Source organism: Aricia agestis, chromosome 14, assembly GCF_905147365.1.
Source record: "Aricia agestis chromosome 14, ilAriAges1.1, whole genome shotgun sequence".
Classification (NCBI taxonomy): domain Eukaryota; kingdom Metazoa; phylum Arthropoda; class Insecta; order Lepidoptera; family Lycaenidae; genus Aricia; species Aricia agestis.
Genome location: NC_056419.1, coordinates 3,582,002 through 3,597,385, shown reverse-complemented (window position 1 = coordinate 3,597,385; position 15,384 = coordinate 3,582,002). Strand labels below are relative to the sequence as shown.

The 15,384-nt window shown below is 35.3% G+C and overlaps 1 protein-coding gene across 4 annotated transcripts in view; it reads right to left on the bottom strand.

Annotated features, from left to right (window-relative positions):
• Nucleotides 1-15,384, bottom strand: part of LOC121733712 (5'-3' exonuclease PLD3-like) — a 107,340-nt gene that overhangs the window by 10,906 nt on the left and 81,050 nt on the right. For all 4 annotated transcript variants that reach the window (XM_042124058.1, XM_042124061.1, XM_042124060.1 and 1 more), the window contains exons 3-8: nt 14,762-14,926; nt 13,803-13,980; nt 13,319-13,453; nt 12,451-12,573; nt 11,606-11,674; nt 6,676-6,804 (exon numbers count right to left, since the gene is read on the bottom strand). In XM_042124058.1, coding sequence (XP_041979992.1) covers nt 6,676-6,804; nt 11,606-11,674; nt 12,451-12,573; nt 13,319-13,453; nt 13,803-13,980; nt 14,762-14,926 — 799 coding nt within the window. The remainder of the gene's footprint in view (nt 1-6,675; nt 6,805-11,605; nt 11,675-12,450; nt 12,574-13,318; nt 13,454-13,802; nt 13,981-14,761; nt 14,927-15,384) is intronic.

Here is a 15,384-nt window from a genome sequence, read left to right as displayed (position 1 = left end):
GTTTTAGAGTAATAAAATATAGCCTATAGTCTTTCCCAATAAATGAACTATCTAACACTGAAATATTTTTTTTAATCAGACCAGTAGTTCCTAAGATTAGCGCGTTCAAATAAGCCCTTTCCTCCCGTTTTTTCCACATTTTCCTCTATTTCTTCGCTCCTATTAGTCGTAGTCCAATTAAATATAGCCTATAAGCCTTTCTCGATAAATGGACTATCTAACACAAAAAGAGTTTTTCAAATCGGACCAGTAGTTCCTGAGATTAGCGTGTTCTAATAAGCCCTTTCCTCCCGTTTTTTTCACATTTTCCTCTATTTCTTAGCTCCTATTTTTTTTTTTTTTTTTTTTTTTATTTTTATTTTATTAAGATAACTACAACCTTAAAACTAACTGTTTAAATATACAATGTATAGTTAACTAAAAGGTCAATTAAAGTTACCTACTTAAATACAGCTTAAATACTAAACTAAAGCTTAAACCGACTTAATTAGAATATCTAAGTATAAACACACATCATTTTAAAACATCTAATTACTATTACATAAATTTAAGTAATACAATGTACTTAAACAAAGAAATAATATAAGAGAGGGTAGATAAGAAAAAAAAAAAACTTAGATTGCCTCACTACCATTTCATGGAATGTTGCGTTGAGGTAAGATATGGTTTAGTCACACTACAATACATACTTATTATGATAAAGATAATAATATAGAAACTATTACAACCAAAAATAACTTTGACTCCATTTACACTAATTATCATTACTTATATAACTTTCTAGCAGCAATAGGTATATCACATGCAAAGTCATAAAATAATACTCAAAATAAATTAAGATGAAATTAATGAGCGCTCTCACCAGATAAAATGCTTTTTATTTTGTTCATAAAAGATTTTTTATTTCCAACAAAAATGTCAACTTCAGAAAAGTATTTATTGTAACTTTTTGCAACTCTTGTAAGTACAGCATTTTGGCCATAAGATGTACGATGCGAAGGCACACTAAGCATAGGGGTGTTTCTCGTGCGATAAATTGGTGTGTTAAATGTTATTTGTGCAAGCAATTCTGGGCAGTTTATACGCCCTCGCAGTATATCAAAGAGTAGGCTCATATTCATTAGAGAACGTCTATCCTCAAGAGATAGTAGGTTATAAGTCCGGCAGATGTCTGTGTAGTTGGTAACTTTATTTTTAATTCTGAAATTTATATATTTTACAAATTTCTTTTGGATTCTTTCGATTTTGCTGATGTGGACAGCATAATAGGGTTGCCACACTTGACAAGCATACTCTAATATACTCCTGACATATGCGTAATAAAGTACTTTTAAACTAAGAATATGATTGAATGGTTTGCAAGTTCTTATAATAAAACCTAAGTTTTTGTAGGATTTACTTACTATCGAGTCAATATGTTCAACCATATTCATTTTAGAATCAAATAAAACACCTAGATCCTTTACTATGTTAACTCGTTTTATAGGAACACCATTAAACATGTAATTGTAAATTATAGGTGATTTCTTACGACTAAAAGATATGCACTGGCATTTACTTACGTTCACGGAGATTTTATTTTGTTGATAGTAATTGTATATTCTGTTTAAATCGTTTTGTAGTTTCTCACAGTCATTAATTGATGATATACTTAAATATATTTTTTTATCGTCAGCGTACGATAAATGACGGGTATAAAGTAAATATAAATGAATGTCATAAATGTACGCGTTGTAGAAGAGTGGTCCTAAATGTGATCCTTGAGGCACGCCTGAAGGAACCTGTATGTAATCAGACTTGTATCCGCCCATTACAACCGCCTGAGAACGATTAGACAAGTAAGAGGCAACCCATCGCAAAAGGTCTCCGTGTATACCCAACTGAAACAATTTCTGTAAAAGTATAGTATGGTCCACTCGGTCAAAGGCTTTTTCGAAATCCGTATAGACTACATCCACTTGACCATCACTTTCCATTTGTTCTAAGACATAGTTTGTATGGATTGCCAAGTTAGATATAGTAGAACGGCCACGAAGAAAACCGTGTTGGGTATCAGGTATACCTTTGATAATAGTAGGATATATGTTTTCAAAAACTACTTTTTCCATCATTTTAGCCAATGTATTTAAAATGGAAATTGGCCGGTAGTTAGTAATCTCAGTTTTTGATCCTTTTTTAAATACAGGTATAATGTGGGCTTTTTTCCAGATTAACGGAAACACACAATCCTTCAAAGAACGTTGAAAAAGCAAAGCAATAGGTGATGCTAGGCTATCTGCGCATGAACGTAAGAATATAGGCGGGATGGCGTCGCAGCCTGGTCCCTTATTGATGTCAAGAGATCGAAGCATTTTAAGGACGTAATTTTCGGTGATGTGTATAGAGGATAGGCTCTCATTGTTAAGTGAAAGGCTATTTGACGAAGGTATATCATTTTGTTCATCACTATTGGTGGGCCTTACAAAGACACTTTCAAAAAAATTGTTAAAAGCAGAACAAATTGAAGTCCCATCATCAATTACCTCGCCATTAAATGAAAATTTATGAGGGTACATAGATCCGCCTTTTTTTGATTTAACATAGGTCCAAAAATACTTAGGCGCAAATTTTATTTTATGTTCTACATTGCTAGTAAAGCTAGCAAAACATTCTTTTTGAATCCTGTGTTGCCGGGTCCTAAGAAGCTTAAATTCATCATAATCACACGTATTTTTATATTTTTTCCAACGCCTATGAGCAACAGATTTTTCCTTAATAATTTTAATTAAAGCTCGACTGTACCAGATTGGATAATTAGTATTTTTTTTATTATATATAGGTAGGAACTTCTCAAAACACTCGTATAATTTTGAGTTGAAGTTGTGAACAGCGGCATCTATATCATCGGCTTTCAGCACCGTCGGCCAGTCAATATTTTTTAAATGTTCATTTATCAATGAATAATCGCCCTTAAGAAAGTTATACCGTGGCTCAAATTTCTCCTTAAAGGGCTTAATACAAAGGTCCATTATATTTATATTAAGTGGGGGATGAAAATTATCTACCTTAGTTAATGGATAAGTCTCGTGAACAGTTAGGGGAAGAGTACTGAAACACAAATCTATGACATTACCACTGACGTTTACAATATTGTTATATTGGCTTAGCCCTAGAAATAAAAGATCACTTACAAAATGATGAGCTACTTCTTGAGTTTCGACTCTGCCAATGTGTCTAACTGAACCCACATTATTGGACCAGTCTAAGCAAGATAAGTTAAAGTCCCCTGTCAGCAGATAATTATCTAATGGCTTACGTTCGTGAAGAAGTTTTAGTGCGCTTATAATTCTAGGGACGCACTGAGTTATAATAGAATCATTAGGCGGAATATATACTAGTATAATGTGCAAATCAACATTGGAACGCAATTTGCTTGAGGACACGGTCAGGCACAATGATTCGATTGATTCACATACCCAGTCGATATCAAGCCGAGCATCCAGTTCACGACGTATACATACCATAACGCCACCGCCGCTGCGCTTGCCAGTCGAGTGTAGATCGCGGTCGCATCGATACACGTCGTACCGATCGTCGCATAACTCAGTGTTTAGTATGTCGCTTTGGAGCCATGTTTCGGTTAAAAGTATCACATCATAATCTTCGGACAAAATGCTGTTAAAAAGTTCTAGACATTTTGTGCGAAGACCACGCACATTTTGGTAAAAAATATTAAGATTTAGATCACAAGCCATCTTTTAAAATGATTAGTAGTAAACTTAAATTATCACTTAGGTAAGTATAAGAGTATTCTTGTGCAAAGATGCATACTATAAAGTGCATTGTTATTCGTGTAAAGATCTTTAGTTTAAGTAATTTGTATATAGAATAATGATAACAATATTTTATAAATAAATCAAAAGTGTAAAATAGACAAAATGTTGTAAAATAACCTATATAATTATTAAAAATCTGTAAGAAAAATATAATAACTTTAAAAAAATGTTGTGTATAAAAAGTTTTAAATACTAACATAATTCGTATCATGATTAAATAGTTCTTAGTTAAATACAATAGAAATGTAATTATCGAATGCATTGTTAAATTTACGACCACCGATAAGCTTTCATTGCCGCCATAAAAATTATAATATATTAATAAACAATAGGAGCCGTATTTAAAATTGAGTTGCATAAAATGACAATAAATAATCTTAAGAAGATAATAATTTAAATATAAATCAGTTAAATTTTGCATAAAATTAAAAAGTTGCACCTTAGTAAATTTTAATGCTGCGGGTTGTAAACAGAATATTAGTGATAAAATCTCAGAAGAAATAATATACAGTCTACTATAATTGTGTATATTATTTTCATAGGACGTCTTGTTTAATTCGATTTTTAAATATATGTTAATGTTATAATATACTGTACATGGCGTTTGACAAAAAATATCACTAAAAGATATGTGTGGGTAGGTGGTTGATAATACAAGCAAATTAGACCTGTGTGAGAAGCGCAATTGAACAAATTTTAACCTTACTATTGCTGCGTTGCATATACACACAAGTGTCAATTTCATGCGGAGCAAATACGATAAGGGTGGCAATAGGATATACTTGAATAATACTAAGTTTCGTTTTCGAACTGGTTTCAAAACTGTGGTTCTCAAACTTTTGTTTAAAATTTCCAAATTTACGTTGTAATTTATATTTGATTCCGATACAATTAAGATATTATAATACATAAAATTAGTACAGCAAATAGAGTTAAAACTTGTATTACAGTTAAATATATTATTTATGTTAACTTTAGGAGATCTTCTTCTGTTTTTATAAAAAATTTTGGAGAAGTATCAGATCTTCTAGCTAATATTTTACCATGCTTAACCCAGACATATTTAAAACCAGTTTCTTTAGCACGTTTCTTAGCTTTGGCAAGCAGTGTTTTATTATATTGAGTAAGGTGATCATTGATGTAAAATTTGGAAGATGTCGAGTAACCAATCATTGAAGTATTTAAATCACACTTACGTGCTGAAGCCAAGAACTCCTCCTTAATAAAACGATTGTTAAAAGATATTACAATAGGTTTAGCTGCGTTAGGGTTCCTGGTCGGTATGCGTGCGATATAGTTAATGTCTTCCTTCTTGATGTCCATGTCTGCCAGAGAACTGATCTTAAGTGCCAATGTAAATAGGTTTTCATTGTTGGTTTGAGGTACTCCCATGATCTCCACATTATTTGCTCGCTGCCACTGATCTCTTTTTTCGAGTTCCTGGTTTAGTCGCGAAATTTCTTTTTGAAGAACAGGTACGTTTGACGATATTTTCTCAACATCTGTAACTCTTTTTTCGACGCATTTTACTTCTTTGGAGATTTTTTCTACGCGCTCATGAGCAATTTCCAGAGAATCTTTTAAGTGCGTGATATCGGACTTAATAGACTTTATATCCTCTAGCATTGATGAGAGGGGTGCCAATTTTGTCATAATTATATTTAGCTGCTCTTGGATCTTGTCGAGCTGGCTTTGACCTAGAGACGGTGGAGTCGGGGATGCACAGGGACTTACTTTACACTTAGGACACTTCCAAGTACTTTTTCTTTCACCCAAGCGTCGATAACCCGCCTCCGTGATGCCCGCACATGGAAAGTCCAGATGTACTTTACAAATGCTACAGGTTGCACCATCCGTGAAGTATCCACCGCAAGCGTCACACGTAAACATTTTGAGATTCACTGACTTTAGCAGCTACGACAAGCGCACGTCCACTCTCGAGCGCTGTCGGAAGCGAAATTCTCAAAAAATTATTAGTCTTAGCATGATAAAATATAGCCTATAGCCTTCCTTGATAAATGGGCTATCTGACACTGAAATATTTTTTTAATCGGATTAGTAGTTCCTGAGATTAGCGCGTTCAAACAAACAAACTAACAAACTCTTCTGCTTTATTAGTATAGATGAGTAAATTACATTATGAATTTGCCTGTCCAAAAATGTTAAAAAGTCACTCTTACAGCGCTGCTACTTTTACAGTGAGCTCTATATGGACGCTATTACGCATTCGTGTACTAACCAACAAAAAAATTAATCGAATTACGAATGCAGTTATGTTCTTTAAATCATTTAGAACAGGACTGCATTCAAAATTCAACAAAAAAATTGTGGGTTAGGACACAGATGATTAACAGCGACTATAACTATTATGGTCGCTGTATAAGGAAGCGTCCGTGGCCTAATGGGTAGACCTTCGGTTCGCACTCCTAGAGGGTGCAAGTTCGAACCCGGGTGGAGGCGTGTACCTATGAGACATTTTCTGATCTCAAGTACATAATACGGACGCTCGTACGGTGAAGAACAACATCGTGAGGAAACCCGCACATAGTTGGTCCCAGACGTATTGACTAGTTCTTTCCCCTGGACTAGGCCGACTATGATGCGAGAATGCCGTATGCGCTTGGGCAACCATACGGACATTTAAAAATCTTGTCCCAGGCACTACAGTATTTGAGGAGTGGTTACTTCGCTCTGAAAAATACTGTATAAACCATCCACAACGGATGTAAAGGCCTAGTTTTTAGGGTTCCGTAGTTTGTATAAGGAACAGAATATGATACACACCCAAAACACTTTGTCTTATAACAACCTGTACATTTTAAATAATAATTATTTATCGATGTTCTTACTAAACACTTACCGTGATAAAAGCCCCGAAGTTACTAACACCGTCGCTGATATTGACAGGGTGCTCCATGTTGATGTCGGTGCTCAGCTCCGCCGGCCACTCCGCCGGCACCGCGTCGGCGACGCCCAGCTGCCAGTACACCTGCAACAGCCAATCAATCAATCAATTTTGAAAATCCTAGCTGCCAGTATACCTACAGCAGTGAATCAATCAATTTGCAAGTTGCCAGTACACCTACAACAGTCAATCAATCAATAAATTTTCAAGTTGCCAGTATACCTACAGCAGTCAATCAATCAATTTGCAAGTTGCCAGTACACCTACAACAGTCAATCAATTAATCAATTTTGAAAATCCTAGCTGCCAGTATACCTACAGCAGTCAATCAATCAATTTTCAAGTTGCCAGTACACCTACAACAGTCAATCAATCAATAAATTTTTAAGTTGCCAGTATACCTACAACAGTCAATCAATCAATTTTCAAGTTACCAGTATACCTACAACAGTCAATCATACAATCAATTTTCAAGTTGTCAGTACACCTAGAATAGTCAATGATCAATCAATCAATTTAAAAAATCTTAACTATCAGTACAGTTTGCTACAGTCCTCGTTTCGAGGGCACATCTTTAACCATCTCCCCTAGCATTGAGATACTTGGCGTCAACATATCGAGCGAAGTCCAGTTCCGATATCATCTTGAGGGTAAGGCCAAATTAGCCTCGAAGAAGCTTGGTGTTCTTAACAGAGCGAGACAGTACTTCAGTCCGGACCAACGCCTACAACTCTACAAGGCGCAGGTTCGGCCTCATATGGAATATTGTTCTCATCTCTGGGCAGGGGCGCCAAAATACCAACTGCTCCCTCTGGATCGTATCCAACGAAGGGCTGCTCGAATTGTTGACTGCCATAGTGTTTCAAACAGCTTGGACCCCCTGGAATTACGCCGAGATGTAGCTTCACTCTGCATCCTCTATCGGTTGTATCACGGGGAATGCTCTGAGGAATTGTTCGGAATCATACCACCTGCAACTTTTCGCTATCGTCCCACGCGAAAAACATACCATCCTCATCACCTTGATGAGTAGCAGTCTTCCACAGTGCGTTTTTCGCGTAACTTTCTGCCGCGCACTGTAAAACTCTGGAACGAACTGTCACCAGCAGTATTTCCGGACCGATACGACCTGCAAACCTTCAAGAAAAGAGCGTATTCCCTCTTAAAAGGCCGGCAACGCACCTGCAGCTCTTCTGATGTTGCGAGTGTCCATGGGCGACGGTAGTTGCTTACCATCAGGTGACGCGTTTGCTCGTTTGCCCCCTTATTTAATAAAAATAAAAAAAAAAAGTTTCAACAGCCATTCAATGAATTTTCAAGTTGCTAGTACACGGTACACCTACAACAGTCAATCAATCAATTTTCAAGTTGCCAATACTCCTGGAACAGTCAATCAATCAATCAATTTCGAAAATCATAGACCCCAGTTAAAACAGTCATCAATAAATTTCCAAAATCCTAGCTGCGGGTATATCTACAACAGTCAATCAATCTATTTCCAAAATCCTAGCTGTGAATTATACATAGAATACATAGAACAGTTAATCGATCAACCAGTTTCCATAGCTGCGAGTACACCTACGTCAATGCCCACTTTGGCCCACACATTCCCACCGCTGTATCACCTGTATCGCCAGGATCGACAGCGGTATCCAACCACGAAAACCCTTTGATATGATCTCAGGGAGCCCGAGGGACATTCTAAAACTGCATTACCTACTGTATATTTTCCTACAGATCCATAAAAAGTGGTAAATATAAGTAGTAATATTTCTCTTTTCAAAAGCTTCCATTTCATTACTTTTTGACGTAGCTTAAGAGTCCGTATACGAAATTTTGCCGAAATTTTGAAGGAAACGACAGAAATAATCTATATAGATAAAATTCTATCCAATTCGAGCAAAATAGAAAAAAAAAACAAATTGTGCCAAAAAACACGATTCAAAATAACCTAAATCTCACATTATATTACTCGCCGCAAGGCTAATGTGAGATTTAGGTTGTTTTAAATCGTGTTTTTGGCATAATTTGCTTTTCTTTTTTTTCTTCTTTTTTCTCGAATTGGATAGAATTTTATCTATAGATTATTTCTTTCGTTTTCTTTTTATGAATTACAGCTCCAAGTTGCCGAAATTAACAGCAATTCTTTGCCCATTTTCTCTAAAATTTTGCGGAGTTACATATTTTTTTACTCAACTATTTCATATTAAAGTGGTAAAAAGTAATTCCAACATTGTATAGACGACTTTCTCAACAGTACATTGTATTTTTTTCATACCGTTAAGACGTCAATACAATCCATAAACAGGTGATATTCTAAACCTTTTACAGTAAAAATCACAAAACTGTCGAGGGTTTGAGTTGGATTATTTAAAAATACTAAAAAAAAACAAAAATCTAGCTTCAACACTAGATTATAATTGAAATGATCTTACATGTTGTGCATTAAAACTTATAGAAATACTGTATTTTAACTGTTAAATCACGTCTGTTAATCAGCGAAATCGGCAAAATTTCGTATACGGACTCTTAATTCGTAATTACGTTAAAACTACGTAACAGGCACGGCTCGGCCCCGACGTAAAAACGTTGTAACGTTAATAGTAAACTAACTTTGGTAATTTCTTATGTAAGAGGCCAACTTCTGTCATTACTGTAATGGTTTGGCGCAAAAACTTACATGAAAGTAATATGAGGTCTACTATATAACGCTGCGCAGCAAACCAAATATATTTTTATGAAAAAAAAGAAAAAGAAAATTTGCAGAAAACCTTATAGAATAAAATATGCTTTGATTATTTACTGGGTCTCATAATATGAATGATTAAATCTTAATATTTGATAGGTATATCAGATGATCGCTGATTTAACATGAAATTAAGCCAGCAAATGAATTTAAAACAAATTATAAAACTACTAGCTGTCCCGGCAAACGTTTCTTTGCCATATAAAGTATTTCGCCCGTATTATTATATTGAAGTGACTAAATAAGTATGTCACCATGGCAACGTCCATCGCTATCCCACCGCACAAACAATGGTCGCCGTCAGTCTCGAGTTGTAATAATTTACTATTATTTATTCAACAAATGCACTTATCAATATAAAAAGTAACCGATTCTCAGACCCAATGAATATGCATATAAAATTTGGTTAAAATCAGTAAAGCCGTTTCGGAGGAGTACGCTATCTAACATTGTGATACGAGAATTTTATAAGTATATTAGATATTAAGTATACACAGTTTATTCCCATTCCGAATTTTTAGTGAACCATCTGACTTTGCTATTGTTTTAATCGAGACTAAACTCATCAATCTTTAAGTATACTTAATTTTGATCTTAATTGTAACTCTACTAATTTAACCCGGTTTCTAAAGTTATTTAATTAGAGTTTATTTATTCACTAGAGCTTTTGATTGGCTAAAGTCAAAATATCAACCTAATAACAGACTTTTTAGAACGATAAGCTCCCGTCAAAAACTATGAGAAACCGTGCATTATTGTGCTTTCTCAGTTTTACAGACTATTTAAACTAAGTTTATATTTATCCAATATGAATAACAACTGTGTATAAAGAGAAAACATCTCTACCTTGAAACAACTTATTTGCATAGCGAAATATAAAAAACCCGGGTTTATTTTCGTTGCAAATAAAGACCTTGAGATTGTCAACAGAACCTTTGTGTGGGATTTCAAAGGGTTATAGCTATATATAGGTGAGAAGGTTCATTAGCGGTGGTGTAATTAGTCCCTGTGGTACACCCTGTTTATCTCTGGTATTATTTTATCTTGAGCATAAATTATAATATACGGTATATTTTATCTCTGGTATTTATTATACACCTTGTATGTTTTATTTAAATAGAGGTGAGAAGTAATGTGTTTTATTTCCAGAAGATAGTAGTTTCGGAACTTTTTAGATTTATATGTGATTTATCTTATATCTTTAAACGAGCAATTCTTGTATATATATGTCGCAGCCGACTGGTTTAAATAGCCGTTCAATCAAACAGCTAGCCCTTTGACTGAACAACGCCATTCAATCACACGGCTATACGCCGTTTAGCCGACTTGTTGACTACAACGTTCAACACTACAGCTAGACGACGCTTAGCCAACTGGTTTGTTTTTCCCTTTCGGGGGAGGCTGCGTTCATCCATTTCATTATCCCGTAATTTCTCCTCGAATATTTGTTGAAATTTTAATTCACTCGTAGGTGCCTCCACAATTTTTGTCTCTTGTAACTTGTAACTTTTATTAACTACTTTCTTTCCGAAAAACAACCACAAACACCAACAAACACCTGCTAGTTGACGCCATATTGTAAATAAAACGCACCTAGCGCCGCAGCGGTGCGCGCTGAACTACTTCAATTAGACGGCGGCTTTTGAATCAGCTGTAGTGTTGAACGTTTTGAGCGACTAAAATATTCAATATAAAAGCTAGACGTGTGATTGAATGGCGTTGTTCAGTCAAAGGGCTACCTGTTTGATTGAACGGCTATTTAAACCAGTCGGCTGCGACATATATACAAAAATTGCTATATTGCTATATACGAGAATAATTGGAATCTCGGAATCGGCTCGAACGATTTTCATGAAATTTAGTATATAGGGGGTTTCAGGGGCGATAAATCGATCTAGCTACGAATCATTTTTAGAAAATGTCATTTAATTCGTGTTTTATCGAATACCGAGCAAAGCCCGGTCAAATACCTAGTACATAATAATTATAAACAGACATTATAGTTACACAATTTTTTGCCTTTGTGTTGAGATCTTGAGAAATCATAAAAAGACAAAACGTATGTTAAATGAATAAAAATCAGACAAAAGAAAACAGATTCTAACATGGTATTGACTAAAAAATATATTTAATACTCACATCAAATATCTTTCCCAAGTCTTTGGCGAGGCAGGAACAATTGTATGCCACAAGACCTAGCTCCTTCACCTGGGAAAATATAAAACTTATTTACATAATATTGCAACATCGAACGCGCAAAACATGTACTTACTATGTATTTATATTATTAAAAAATGCATGTTTTTTATGTTAGATTTGTTTTTTGCTTCAAACAGGCTTTGAAACTTAACCGATTTTTATGAAATTGTTATGTTTCAATAACATATTATTATATTACCAATAACGACTTGTGTATCACATCTACCAATCATGGCCGGATTTAAGTATTTTATGAGTATAGGCCATTTTAATTTTGCCGCCCCTATACGAACTAGTCATTCTAGGACGCTGCCGCCCATAGGCCATGGCCTATACTGATTATACATAGGTTAATGATAAATCCAGAGCTGTTACCAATACCGTATCCTCAACCCTCGCTCCAACAAAACCAAAAAATCGATCAATGAGCATTCCTCATTAATTTCTTCCTGTCGATCTTATAAGTTATATGCAGTCTATACTTTTTTTTTTTTTTTGATGCGCAGGGGAAACCCATCATGGGTGCCTTGGGTTGGGGATGTGCCTCAGTTAGCTGAAGCACCCCGGGGGTATATGGGACTCTTACCCACTAAAACCACCTGCGGTTTGCCTTCAGCCGTATACGGAGGAATGTCCTGGATCTGTCTAACACAGGACTCCCTCCATGACCGGCCGGTCTACCTCAAAAGGGACCGGACTTCCACCAAAGTAAGGGAATGCTCCGGCAAACTGAAGCGTTCCCCTCGGCGCCGGGACTAGCTAAGCCGGGCATATGCAGTCTATACCTGGTTGAGCGACCGCCAATCCATGTTAGCACTGCCAATGTAGAAGTGAGCTCGGTCCACCAGCCAGAACTTCGTATGTAGCACTCCTCCACCGAGCAACTTCGAGAAGTTTAGACTTCTAACCTATAATAAATATGAGTACTGAGTGCGGGTTTTGATAATAATATCGCACGTTTTAACCAAACCTTTACAAAATAACAAAAACATGATTTTTCAGTTGAGTTGTTCTCTCCCAAACCGATAAACCTTTTAGGTTTTTGTATGGGAAACTATTTCATGTTTTTCTTGTATAATATTATGCTTTGAATAAAGGAATTTAAAAAAAAGTCACCAAAAAAAGAACAAGAAAACAATGATAATGTATTTTATAGAATACTTTACTATATAATATTATCATTCATGGCGTCTTCTATATCGTCTGAATATAATATAGTGTGTAGTTATATAGCTGCACTCAAAGACATTTTATAATTTAGACTGTCTTTAGAGTTTATACTGAAGTCATCAAATTAAAGTTAAGTAACCGTTAAATATCTGTAAGTATGACCAACACAAGTATTTTAACATAAGGTAAGGTTAAAATATTTAAAATAGACTTGTGATGCACCATGATACATGCTGTGATCATACTTCACTATTTTCTACCAAGGATTACAGAATAAAAATGTATTTTTAGTAAAAACCGTGGCATAACTATTGGGTGGCAGGGCGGGCAAAATTCCACAGCCCCCCGACCCATAAGGGCCCCGGCCCAAAAGGCCGTGAGGTCAGAATTTTACTGAAAGAGCCCCATCAATAATAATCGATTTGCCACGGGCCGCGGATGTTACAGTTACGCCACTGGTAAAAATTAACTTCTTTAAATTACCTGTGCAGCTTTCTTCCTAACTAAATATTCTGAGTCCATATTAGGATACTGCTTAGAGGGCCAGTTTTGAGCAATTTTCAATTTGATCCTCCTCTTAGTACCAGCATTTAACAATGCTTGAAATACTTGTTCACCCTGTAACAAAATAACATAAGGTTACTGCGCAAAAGCCATACATTTTTCTATTTAACTGATGTACTGTTATTGATAAATTTCATCAATAACAGTTCATCAGTTAAATACTATCGCATTTATTATATTTGATGGATGACATACTTTAAAATATTTTCAATAGCAATAATCTATTTACAATGTTTAAAGAAATAATAAATTCAGTTTCTTTCCTGCAGTATGTAACAGTCGGCAAAAGTCTGAGTCTACCTTGAGCTTTTTTGCCACATAATAAGGTTGAAAGTGGTCAGTTTAGAAATGCGCACATTTGTAACAAAATCATTTAAAATAATAATACAATAACTAGACTTACCTCCACAGAGGAGTTGTAGGGATATCCCTCATTAAACCTAAGGTTCCAATAATAGGATGCTATTTCTATGGATGATTGAGCTTCGTCTATTAAATCTAACCATGCGTTCTTTGTGGGCATATGCGTGACATTTGGAGGATACATATGCCCCTCTGGTATACTCTCTACTAACGATAATCTAAAAACATAATATTTAGTAAAACAACAATGTAACCACTAATGATTGGTCATGGAACATAGGAGCACAATGGCAATATTTTAGGATTCTATTAAAAGAAACACCAATGCGTCAATGGCAAAATTCCTACATATTTGGTGATCCAGGCTGCTTTAAATATTATCTTAATTTGGACACTATCATAGGAACAGCAGTTTTATTTCTAAGCCCGTACGCGCACTAGCGGCCTGGCCGCGGCCGCCATCGAGATAGATACCTTAGTATGAAACGCACCTGGCCGCATGCTGCCAAGCGGCCACACCATACTTTCGATGGCCGCTGCGGCCTGGCCGCTAGTGTGCACCCGGGCTAAGGGTTGTTAAAATATTATCTAAAATCTTTATACATAATGTTATTATAAAGTAAGCTATATTTTCTGAACCAAGAGAATTATTAAACGGCAAAATATAAAGGAAATATATTCTTATTGCCTTTCCTATCCTATTCACCCTTTACATTCTTCTAAAACTGAATCTAATAAAAATATATTATATTATGCAAATCCTACGAATAATAAAAACAAAGGAATCGTAACCTCCATACTATTACCGTTTTAAATTTGGTTCCTTTTGATCTGTCATGTAACGTCAGCCTAGTACCGCTCAAGGTCACCTAAATATTGCAAATGTATTGAAAACACTTTTTTGACAAGTATTGTGGAACATGTTTTTTGACGGAGTTACTTATCCTTAGTTTTTATTATTCGTAGTGTAAATCTAAAAACTAAGAAACTCAATCTTACCTACACTCATCTGAGCATTGTATGCTGACCTGCGCAGCCGTGGGCAGCACATGCGCTACATTAGGTTGGTCCAACAGCGGGACTAACACAACTAACACTATCAGTACTATCACTATTGAAACTGGAATGCACGACGGTCTACACCATATGCTACGTTTCTTTCTCCTGTGAAGAAGATGTTTTATTCATTTTAAAATTAAAGCCAATAGCCGATAACCAGTTAGAGATAAATTATTCATGCATGAATTTAATGCAATTTTTTTTGCCATTGGACAGTGTTAAGTTTAGGATATTTTTATGAGTTTTAAAAAGTCTCTCTGTGCAGCTAATGGAATTTATCACAATCATAAAGAAGTCATTTAGGAGATAAAAACTTCAGATCTCCTAAAGTTTCAACTCTAAATTATGTTGTCTAAAAATATAAGCTATATTATGTTGTCTATGTAGACTTCCAGGGACACTAAAACTACTCCAAATGAATATAAGTACTGTTATAAATCATTAGGTATAATCTAAATGTAAATAAAACTTAATAATTAATATGCAGCTAATAATGCTTAACCCGTTGATCGTGGAAAAACGAGCCACAATAGAATTTCTATTGTATCTCGCTCACCGGTGAC